The sequence below is a fragment of the Oreochromis aureus genome, linkage group 15 (assembly GCF_013358895.1).
Source record: "Oreochromis aureus strain Israel breed Guangdong linkage group 15, ZZ_aureus, whole genome shotgun sequence".
Lineage (NCBI taxonomy): Eukaryota > Metazoa > Chordata > Actinopteri > Cichliformes > Cichlidae > Oreochromis > Oreochromis aureus.
The window spans coordinates 11595975-11608054 of NC_052956.1; the positions used below are offsets into that span (position 1 = coordinate 11595975).

General features: G+C 39.2%; 1 protein-coding gene across 1 annotated transcript in view; it reads right to left on the minus strand.

Annotated features, from left to right (window-relative positions):
- Positions 1 to 12080, minus strand: part of grm1a (glutamate receptor, metabotropic 1a) — a 33566-nt gene that overhangs the window by 8896 nt on the left and 12590 nt on the right. The window contains exons 4-6 of the mRNA XM_031727525.2: positions 3104 to 3339; positions 1370 to 1616; positions 716 to 884 (exon numbers count right to left, since the gene is read on the minus strand). Of these exons, the coding sequence (XP_031583385.2) occupies positions 716 to 884; positions 1370 to 1616; positions 3104 to 3339 (652 nt within the window). The remainder of the gene's footprint in view (positions 1 to 715; positions 885 to 1369; positions 1617 to 3103; positions 3340 to 12080) is intronic.

Below are 12080 nucleotides of genomic sequence, written 5' to 3' on the forward strand. Positions count from 1 at the left end.
TCATTAAGTTCAGTCTGTATTTGGCGAACCTGTGGTAAGACTTTTGTCCATTGCACCCGATTAATATGAGTATTAATCATATCCAACAGTGGGGGTCCCATTCAGTTCTATCTTTAACTCTTTTACTGTGACGCTGGTATTGACTGACTCGGATTCATTATCAGACAGAGAAGTGTTTAAAAAGCAATGATACTGGAGTATTCTTTACAGTTTTTCAGCCTTCAAGCTGATAGATGACTCTGTCTGGGTCTTTTAAAGCTTTACGTTCTTCCGGCTTTGTGAAATAAGAACACCTTTATGCATCTCAACAAAGAGTTAAGTTCAGTTCAAGTCGCCGCTATTCTTCCCTGTAAAGCCTCAGAGAATCCGACTTCTTGTTGTGCCTGAAGCTGGATCAAAGTATTTTCCAGCTCAGTTATCCTGCTAAGTCTATTTTTATTAAGGCGAGATAAAAACAAGATTGAGAAATCCATAGGACAGCCCTTTACGTCGTCGCATAAAGCTCTGGTTGTCAACTAAGCCTCGGCTAAATTCTATAAAGGCTTCTTAATTGTTCTTTGTCTTCTAAAATGTGAAAAACTTTGCATTTTTCTCAAACATTAAATGATTATTGTGTCGTTCTGGAAGAGTGTGAAATGTACCGAGATGATATCTCAGAGAAGGATACGGATGAGTTTGTATGGGAATTAACTTTAAGGCGGATCTGAATCCCTACCTTTATCTGTCCTTTGGAACAGGGCTCACTACAGACTGAGCGAACCACGTCGCTGCTGTTCATCCACAGTTTGTTGTCATCAATGCTCAAGATGCCCTCGCTCCACGACCCCACGTTTATGTAGTCATAGCGATCGTCACCCACGCTCTGTAAATTCATGATGTCATACCTGGATGTTTGAGGAGAGATGGAGGACTGCGTATTAACACACTTATTAAGTGAGAAAGGGAAGGATTTGAGAGGGAGTGGGAAAGGAGAGAATCAGAGTGAAAGGTAATTTAATGATAACAACTCCACAGCTTAAACCTTTCCTCTTATCTGTAGCCACAAACTGCTTACATACTGAACCAGGATGCGCTGCACCTAACCTCCAGCTGACAGAGGAATGACACGGCTGTGTTTTCTGACTGTCAAATGTTGTGCGTTGGACTGTAAAGACATGAAAGTGGCTGCCGCAGTGGACAATCCACTAAATCTGTTCCAGTCCAGACTAATTACATCCTCTCATGCTCAAGACTGGAACACACGTGTGTGCTAATGAGTTGGAGAGTGGGAGAAGGGGAAATGCACTTTATGACCCAGATGGTGATATCAAATCTCTATTTTCACTTCTTGGCTTTTCTTAATTTTTTACTAGCTTTTTCATCCTCTTACCTTCCTGGGGTGTCTCCATTTTCGTCAAAATAAATCTCCTCTCCCGAGACTCCTCTGAAGGATGTTTTGAGCAGGTAGTCCAGAAGCTTGCTGCCATCAATGGGATCCATCGCCTCACAGAGCCCTGTCTGTCCCGGACATAGCTCCTTGTGCATATCATGAAGGCCATGAGCCATGGCGTAGATGGCATTGATGACAAAGCCCATCTTACTATCCTGCATATAGTTCTCTTGCAGACTTTCATTTCCTGTTAGAGATGAAAGAAGAGGTCGTCACACAGTCGCAAGAATTCTGAACTGCACGTGTAGAAAATCTGCTTCAAGGCAGAAAGAGAGAGAGAGAGAGAAATTAACTCTACAAATCGAAGCACCGTGTTAACCTCGATTCATTTTTTTTAGTTCTGTCAATCTCTTCCCCTCTTCTTAACCTTGATAACAAAGGGCACCAGATTAAAAAAAAAATCTTGCATGCCTGCAACTATTCCTTAAACTAGATTTTTGTGCTGCTGTATTAAAAGATTTATTACTCTGTGTGAATGACAGCATTAGAAGTATGATGAAATTCGAAGAAGACATGAAGAATAGAGAAACAAAGACAACTCTTTTTTTGTGCAGCAACAAAATATATATTAGCAATGATGCCCAAAAGCTCAATAGGAAACAGATGAGGAGAACAGCCAGTGCCTGGGATAAAAATCCTCAGACTGTTTGTGCAAGTTGTACTTCAGTCATCTAAAGGCACTGTCCCACAGTCACAGTGTTTGGCAGAAGGGGGGAAAAACAGATCTCTTCAAAACTACATTTATTGTTGCCTCCTTTGACAGTGCATTTAAAATACTGATATGTTTTGCTTGTGACATCAACATGCACACACAGTGGGGGGAAAAAGGGATGCAACTTCTCACCGTACAACATATTTTTCAGGTGTTTGTGTCAGCAGCGTGTGCTGAGTGAGCCATTCCTTTGTGCAGCTTTCCAACGTATATGTCAACTTTTGTTTTCTTTCCTTTTCCTCGTACAGACCAAACAAGCAAGTGCTTTGCATCAGAGTTTGACTGATGAATTTCGCACTCTAAGCCTGCCAGGATGAAGACATCTACCCATCTACTTTATTTGACTAAATCGCAGATATTACAGAGAGCGCTAGGTTTAAAAAAGCATCAGTCAAACTCATCCTGTCTTGGAGGAGTCAAATGCAAACAAAGTGCAGGTGAAATTCAGACAGATACCGTTTTAATAACCGTGTCTAGAAAGATACACTTACCACCTCGAAGATCTTTGGAACATATGAGGTTTGTAAATGTGTGATACAAAGTAGAAAAGCATCCATAACCTTACAGCTCTGAGAAGTCATCACAAACCACTAGTTGATTTTTATTGATCATTTGAATTTAGGAGCCTAAATGCCATTCTGCAGGGTGGATTTGTTTGGAGCAGTTTTTGAATTGTGGTTGAAAAGCTATCAACAAGTCAAGAACACAATTTACCGTGATCACCTTTTGCGAGCAAATGGAGAGAATATTCATGGAGGAAAACACAGGGGGAAAAAAACAAATCACAGGTTTTATTAATATTCATGAGTTCTGCTCTCATATACATGATCATATTTAACCCTCTGGTCAGAAGAAAAGAAGACGGTGCCTGAAAAACTAAACTCTGTGACTAGTCATTTGTTTAAAAAATATCCACTCCTATTTATGAACATCAGAAATTTGAATATTTTGTTATGTCCTACCGGAGCAGACTTTTTTGTAGTTCTTCTTTTCCTGGGGATGGCCTGGGAGGCGGCACTGAAAACGATACTGCCAGAACTCTGAGAACCAGGGGTTCCTGGTATTGCTGTCCAGACGCAGCTTTAAGTAATAGTCGTCAAAGGACTTGACCACCTCTGATTGGAGCTTCATTGTGATGCCTCCCTCTGCTTCCTGCTCATAACCCTCCACAACTTCGTAACGGTCTGCCCATCCGTCGCTACAGACAGACAGAAGAAAAAGAAGAGACTATGATCTAATGGTCAAAGGGTGGACAATAAAAGAGTACAAGATAAAGAAGATTCGAGGAAGGACAAAACGTCATAATAATAAGAGGCACTGTTAGACAATGATGATGTTCTGTGCTTGTTACTGTCATAGTTGTTTTATAAAGGATTCTTGAATATTGTAATTAGTACCCAACTACTAATTCAGACTGACAAACCCAAAAAGCTGTTAACAAAAGCTGCTTTGTTCATTCATTCAACACACTGTAAACAACGAGGGTTTGAGACACTTGCTGAATGGATGGATGTCAGAGACCAAGTAGTAAAAAAGTTACATTTAATTTGATTTAATTAAAAAAATAAACTATTATTAATAATGTTATTATAAGGGAAAATTTAGTGTCCTTTTTCTTTCAACTGACATTAACTACATGAACTTAGTAGAAGGTTTCACATTAAGGCTATAAAATAAATCGTCAAACTCATACATCATCAGTCAACCATAGGGTTAGTTCAGGTAGGCCACAAGGTCAAAGGGCATAGCAGATCAGGTGATCTTAATGTCAGCCCCTATCAGCTGATGGCTCAGCTGATTCCTTTGCATGTGCTCCATGAATACCCAGCTGGGAAATCTCATAAAAGCATTTAAGTTGCTTTAACCTGCCTATAGTTGCTGGACATCTTCACCCCAGCTTCTTCTTCTCCGATCACATGTGAAGCAATGAGCGCTGTATCTTTTGTTACTGTTGCCCGCTATGTTTTTTATGAAAAGCCGCGTTGCTGCTCAAGCTTTACATGTATGTATCTGGGAAGGTGGAGGGGTCCCAAAACAGAGCCATACCTCCAAATATAGTGAGGAAATATTTTACTGTGATCAAAGGCTGTACATGCATTTTAGTTGCAGATGTATCTGACTGTGTTTTAAAATGAATTAGAAAGTGGTTGACAGGCCAGCTGTCATCCTGTGGTGGGACTCATTTGTCTTACAGGCTGTAAATTGAGCATCACTGTACGAAAGGACGGATTGTTCCCTTTAATCATAATCACATTAGTCAGGAGAGGATAGGTGTTTAGCACACGCACAAAGATATTAGTTACACCAAATCTTTAAACTGAAGCACTGTACTAAATCACTGTTATCCCTGTCCACATCATTAACTTTTAACAATGAAACTTCTCTCAGAGCCAAAGTACATTTTTATTACCTTAATAAAAGTTTTTTTAAAGACACAGAAAAATATGAGGCTCATGGTGGCTGGTATGCTATTAATACTGGAGGCCTAACTAGCAACAAAGCAGCGCTAAACTTCAGCAGTGGTCCAAATCTTATGGATTTCTCTGCTTGGGCTGTAGAATAAGTATCCTTTAACAAAGCAAAAACGATGACAGAAGAGTATCATAGCACAAGTCAAAACTTTAAGTCAGGCGTTGCTTTTATTTAAATAATATTCCATCACAAGTAGGTAGACTGCAGCCTCGGCTCTTGTGCAGTGCTAAATTAGCATGGCGGCTTGGGAACTTATCTCACGTCCCCTGCAGCAAACCTCAGTTTAAGAAGACCGTAATCATCTCAGCAATAGTGCCTCAACAATAAATGCAGACTTTACACAATCAAGTCAGCTTGCCTGTTTGTTTACTTTTGTAACCCTCTGCGCGAGAATTTCTAGCCTACTGAGCTAATTTGATTTGGGCTCTAAGAGAGATGGAAAACACAGTGATGGGGACACTGAAAAAACAAATTAACAGATAAATAACACCACAATGAACTTGCTCTTTCTCTCTGTCCTATTGAAAGCTTCCAGCAGCACTGCTCTTCAGATTTTACTCTCTTTTACACTCTTCTACACTTTTATGTGGGATTCAGTCTACTGCCTCAACATACCTTCGCTATAGACAGCTACACGCCAATTAGATATGATTCACCGTGGAACCAATTAGGCACCTCACACACAGGATGCTCTGGGTGATGGATAAGGACGTGTGCATGTTCGTGTAGGTGCAGGTCGAAGTCTATGACCTTTTCCTCAACAATTACTGCCAGTCAAGAAAAAGGAGACATTGAAACTAATTTGTGAGAATTTATGGTTGAGCTATTCCACCCTTCTCATGGTAAAATCCATGTGGGTTCCTTCAGCCTGCAGGAAACTAAAAAAACATCCTAAAAATAAACCTCACGTAGTCCAGACGTCGTTAAAGTAGCTCCAGCTGACCCTAATGTCCAACCTTTTGATCCCATCACCTCTCTACAGGCTTTGTGTCCTAAAAGAAAACCACACCATCATCAACTTCCTGACCAGGAGCTGGAAACTCAAAGAATTATGATGGAATGATAATCAATTAATTAATCAATCCTATGAATACTCAACTGGCACATTCAGCACCAGGTGATGTATAACCATACTGATAAAAATAAAAGGCATTTTATATGCACAGTATGATAAAGCATTGTGCAATGGGTGTATGCTCTTGAATTACAAAATTCGTAGTCCAGGGGATAAAAAAAAAACAATTAAAACTTAATGAATAAATAACTAACTGTTGTTGTTGCTTGCGCAAGATGCGTTCCCAAGTTTCACAGCCTAAGGGAAAATAGCGTGTCGAAGTCTGATACTAATTCTTTTGTACTGCTTGCCAAACAGCAGAAGGGTGAACAGGCTGTGACTGGCCTGGATATTGTCTTTTAATATAATTTGAGCCCTGCACCTTGGCGATGTCGCTGATGCTCAGTCGATGAGTACTGGCGATGTTCTGCTTTAATCACCTGCTGCAGAGGCTTCGGGGTTTTCTTTTCTTACAACACAATCCAAACAGTTCTGAGAGTTCTGGGTTGGATAAATGGTCCCGTCCAAAAAGCCGGCCCAGTCTTGGGCAAGAAGGCTCAAATAAGAAAAGGGTATAATAGTGCCAGTCTATATAAGACGTGAAATGAGAAGATAAATAAGCTATATTCAATGATAGGTAATAATTTAATATTGTGCTAATATTCCTCAGTACCATCTTTGCAATAATGCGCATGCTGTAGGTTTGTAGGTTACTTTCAGTGTTTATTTTTAGGCAAGAAACCTCCAGAAGTACTGTACATTACAGCACTCCATTCCAAAGCCTGATGTTGAAACACAACAAGAAGGTCCAGGGTTTGAAAGCACGGGCTAGTTGAAAGCCTTCTTTGTGGACTTTTCTCCCCATGACTGCGTGCGTTCCCTCCTTTTACTCCAGCTTCCTCCCAAAGTCCAAAAACATGCATGTCAGGTTAACTGTCAATTCTAAATTGGCTGTAGGTGTGAATGTGAGCGTGAATGGTTGGCTGTCTCCATGTGTGAGCCCCGTGATAGACTGACAACCTGTCCAAGGTGTACTCCCACCTCTCACCCAAAGACAGCTGGGCTAGTCTCCAGCACCGCGACCCTGAAATGGATGAGCATAAGAAGATGGATGGATGGATTCCAATTCAGCAGCTTTAGGAAAATGTAAATGTAAAAAAAAAAAAATAGTAAGAAAAGCTTTTCTCATCTTGTTTGGCTCCATATCTGACTTTAAATGGTTGTAATCATTGGTCATTTTTCTTTTTGCTTAAGAACAGCTCAATCAGTGCCATTTAAGCATGCTTTAGCCAGAGTGGTGTATCTAGGAAGAACAGGTTTGCATATTTGCATAATTAATTAATCAATTTGATATCAATTTATGGATTTGTGAGCTTGTATTGACATATTGCAATGCATGATAGGTTGACAAAGGTATGCTTTGTTGAGCATTTTTTTCATAGCTTGTAATGAATGTTGTTCTCCAAGATTCATTAAATAATCCTCTGCTGCATGCAGCTAATATTGCTAAAGACAGCAACAGTGTTAGGTAATTGTGAGTGGGCAAAATTACTGCAGTATAAAATCACAACATAACATTTGTTTTATGTGGGTAACTACAGCAGGATATATTTGCCTAATATGTTAAAATGTTTACAGTATTTTCTGCCGTATATTTGGAGAGCATAATTCAGCTGAGTCATCCTTTTCTTCCTCGTAATTAAGTCAAGAGTTGGAGAAACGTGAACTGCATTAGTCCTGGTCACATTTACTTCATTTAGTCTAAGTGAATACAGTCCTTGTCCCTTAACCCTCCATTTCAGTACATGTAGTACAGGGAGAGGCACAAAGACTCATACACTAGCCTGCATATTTCCATTTCGATGTTCCGAGTCACACATATGTTGCAGGCTAACTGCATTTAATGCGCCCTAATGTGGTCAGTACACTTCAGGTTTTATGCCAGAGAAAAGCCGACTGTTCGCGGATAAAAAGACAGGACGGGCGTAGAAGAAGAGATAGATGGAGAGACAGAAGTGCTGTTCAACACGCGACATGAATAATGCACAACGCACAGAAGACATGCTCGACTGTTTCTCACAGTGGAGTTTGTGATGAGGTGAAATGACATTCTCTTTTCTCGCTCGCCTCTCTCAGGGTGGCGTCGTCTGGCAGGGCTCCAAACAGCTCATCAAAACTCTCGGGCCACCAGAGGGATGCCTAATGGGATCAAATCTGATTTAATGTCACCTCAATGTTCACACCGCATATCGGAAGGCCCATTATTACATAACCTGGGTTAGATATACTACAGGAACACCTGTTTAAGCAGATTAAGGAGTCACTGCTGTTCAAGAGCGTTACTTTTGCAGTTTTCCCACTGAGCGCCAGTAAGAACGAACACTGAAATAATATTAATAATAACACCTGAAAAGCCTCTATTTCACCAACCAAAAGTGATCCATGTGACTCTTTCGGAGGTGATCATATGGGTGAATTCTGATCTCCTACCTTCATGGCTGAAGCGTGTGCAAGGTAAGAAAAGAACTGAAGATGAACCATGGACAACACTGTAAATAGAATTATGATGATTTTAAGCATTTATGATGTGAATCTTTATTCATGTATCTCTTTTTGTCTCTTTACAAAACAGCCACTGGAAACCTGTCCAAGAAATATTAATCCAAATCCATGATTTGTTAAAGAATTAGAACAAACTGGGCATGAAAGCACTGGGCTTAAGATTTGATTTCAAAGTCATTGATTATGGCAAAATAAGCTACCGATTTTCTATATTGGATCAGTTATGATGTTATGTAAAAGTAATTAAAAGAATTTGGAGCTAAATTTTAAATCTGACAGGAAGCCAGACTCGGAAAAAATCGAGATAATGATTTGAAAAATGCTGTAGGATCTAAAATTAAGATGCCTTAGAGGTTTCACAGTGTTATAGTGGTATAAGATTACACTGATGCTCATCTTATAGGCAGGACTTGATAAACACCGCTCTATCGTGTGGTCCATGAGTGTATGTCTACATTCACAGATCAATAAAAGCTTTTAGAATAAAAGAATAAAATTTCCCTTCAGCTTTATTCTATACTTTCCAAATAAATCTACTGAAATCTAATAAATCTAAGTCGGTATTTATCTCGGCAATTAAAGTCAGCAAGCTGCTATCCCTTCAACGCCATATGCTTAGCATTAAGACGAGCGCATTTTGATAACATACTAAGGCTCGATGATGTGTGGCATTGTTTAGAGGAGCACAGTGTGTCAACAGCTGTATAATTAATAGAAGTGTACACAACAGAGAGCAGACCGAGAGCTCCATTCACTCTGCCGGATGATCTAGTTCTAGTTTGATAGCACATTTGTATATTTATGAAGCCATGAATTAATTGGCAGGGCAGAGATTTAATCACATGCACTGTTTCCCCTGGAGGATGAATGAGAAGAGTTACTTTAAAAAGAAGAAGGGGAGGATAGGGGAGTCAAGAGTTTCCTAATTGCTCTGTACAAAAAGTTCAGTTAGTTAATAGAAAAAAAAACTTTTAATCTGTCTGCCTGTCATTCGCAGAAATTTTAAACGCCAACGTTTATCTGCTCTAAAAGTAATAAAAGTAAATAAAATTGTCTGTTTAATGTTTCATCATCATCATTGTACATTTGTGTTTATGGGCATATTGCATTTCCAAGCTAATCTAAATGCTTGCCTTACACTAACCCTAATCTATACCATTTCTCCACCCTAATAGCCCTTTAAGGTGTAGTAGAGGATGATGGACAAAAGTTCTCACTTTCAAGGCTTAAACCTCATACTGTTTCTCTTTTATACCTTATTTTGGTGTCATTTATCTTTTTGCACATTCTCCAGTTAAATTTAGTGATCTACATACAAGTGAATGCAATTTTTGTGCTTAGTATTCAAAACAGTAGAATTATTTACGATGCCTCATTTCTTTGGGTTTGAAAATGGGAAATGGTACAAAGGTGTATTGAATCAGAAAAACACGGAAAGCCAAAAATATACTTTGTCATATTTGTCTAATTTTAATGAGCTTGTGAGTAAGTAGTTTGTATGACCACCTTTGTTCTTCAGCACAGCCTGAACTCTCCTAGGCAAACTTTCGTGTCATTTCTTTGAATAGTTTTCAGGAATTGTTCTTCAGGCTTCTTGAAGGACATTCAAAGCATTTTGAATGTCCTTCAAGTCATAAAGAAGCCAACGTCCAAAGAAAAACTTTGAAAGCCCTTCAGAAGTGCTGGAGAACTTACTGGAGAACTAGTATATACTGTCGTATACTACTCCTGCAACCAAAAACCTCAAGACTACTAAATGAAATGAAAACTGATGAAATGAACTGCACCCAAGCGTCTCAGCCTGTAAATAACAGCTATTCATTAAACTCTTTACAATTTCTAAACTCAAGGACAACCGATGGACATACAGGCTAATAACATACCACCACACCATACCATAAAAACGCATGCAGAGACGTTACAAATAACCCAGCAGCTTATTATCGTTACAAGGACCACTTTTGTTATGGCGACTGACAGCATAATACCGCATTTCTATTACAAACCTCACCTGAACAAAAACACAAGCATCGCATGTTATAAGGTGAACATATGACTTCGTGAACTGAGTAAAAACATAATGAATTAAAATATTCCAATAAATAAAAAAATTGTCTCATATATTTTCTTAAGAGCAGTATTTAATTAAATGTTTTTGACATTTTCAATGCTGCTATCTTTGCTTCTTTTTCAGGTCTCAGTTCTCCATCTTCATCCCGATCCCACAACACTCTTGATTAATTTGAAACTGTTCAGGCGGATGAAGATCTCGTCACACCAACGCCGGTCTTCTTAGCTAAGCACTAATCCTCTGTCTACCAAATTCCGTCTCCCCGCTCTTCCATTCTCCTCCTTTTCTCTTATTTCTCTCAATCTGCGTTCTTCTGAGTTAAAACAGAAGTGGTGGTGGCTTGTTAGCTACTTGGCGGTATAACAGCAAGACGCAGAGGCCCTGGGTTTGCTGGGAAGCCTTTAAAGCCTATCCAGGCTGCTTTTATTTATTCAGCATGCTCCAGTTTGAGTTGGGAGATCACTGTCCTCCACAATGACAGGAAACACTGCTGGGAAAAAATAGCGTTTGCTTTTTACTGCCAAGACATGTCAGTTCAATAAAAAATCTCATCACAAAAATCTCAATGATATTTTATGAATACTTGATTAAGTTAATGCAGAATTTCTATTAAAGTGTGAGGAGAATGCTCTTTTAGATGTTTTTCTTTCCATTCTCAGCATATTTTGTTACATTATTACTATATAACTAAATACTTATTAACCAGTATCATTTTGATTAAGGTGTAAGTTTGAGATCTTTCTTGTACAACTGTACAAGTAACATGTTAGAAAACTATAATGACTATCATGATGCCACATGTACCCAAAAATCTAATAATGCAATATTTTTGCTTTAAATGTTAACAGAAAGGGCAAAAAACCTCATTCTCTCCTAAAGACAAACTGTAGCCTTACGTAATGTTTATTTACATAATACACTATTTTATGGGGATGGTTTTGTATTATATTAACTGCCCACGAGAAAAGAAATACTGTAAAAGTAATAAATATTTATATGTTATGGGAAGCTAAGCCAGCGAGGTAGGTCTGGATCCATTTGCTTCACAAAGGCCTTTTAGGTAAAAACATTACATCATTGATTTTTTTCTTCTTTTCTTTTTTCAATTCACTGCCGATTGCCTCTCTTTTTACTCAGCCCGCTGCTTTACCCAGCCGGGGTTGGGGGCGAGCACTATCCGGCGTTACATGAGAATCACTCAGAGCCCAGGATGATAAATTCCAGTCGCTTATTTCATCTGAGAAACCGTCCAACACTTGAGGCGGTCCGACTGGCAGCGATTCTAAAAGGCTGGAAAAACAATATTTGCTATTTAAATTGCAAACGGTTGTAAAAACATTGCTATTGATTGCTTTTCTTTTTTCTGTGATGTTTTGAGTGGAGGTTCAGATTTTCTATGGCATCTTTCGCTACTCTCTTGGTCCACTGTTAGCTGTCTGCAGCAGAAAGCTTCTACTAATCTGGATCTGACAACTGTGTCCAGATGCAAAGCCCGAGTGCTATTTTTGATCGCTCCAATGTCATTCACCCGTCGCTGTGCACTTTGGGAGCACCGGGCTTCAATTGCAGAGAGGGAGATGTCCTTGACAAAGTGTGGCTGCTTTCAATTAACATCAGAGGCGTGTTATAAATATTCAAATGTAGCTCATTGTGCTCCCTTGCACAGTGGAACACAAACAGATGTAATCGTGAATTCTGAATCAACTTGAATATACTTTCGGAGCCACAAGTGTTCGCGAGCCAGGCTCCATTACTGAATGATCATCGCCAATGTTTTCTT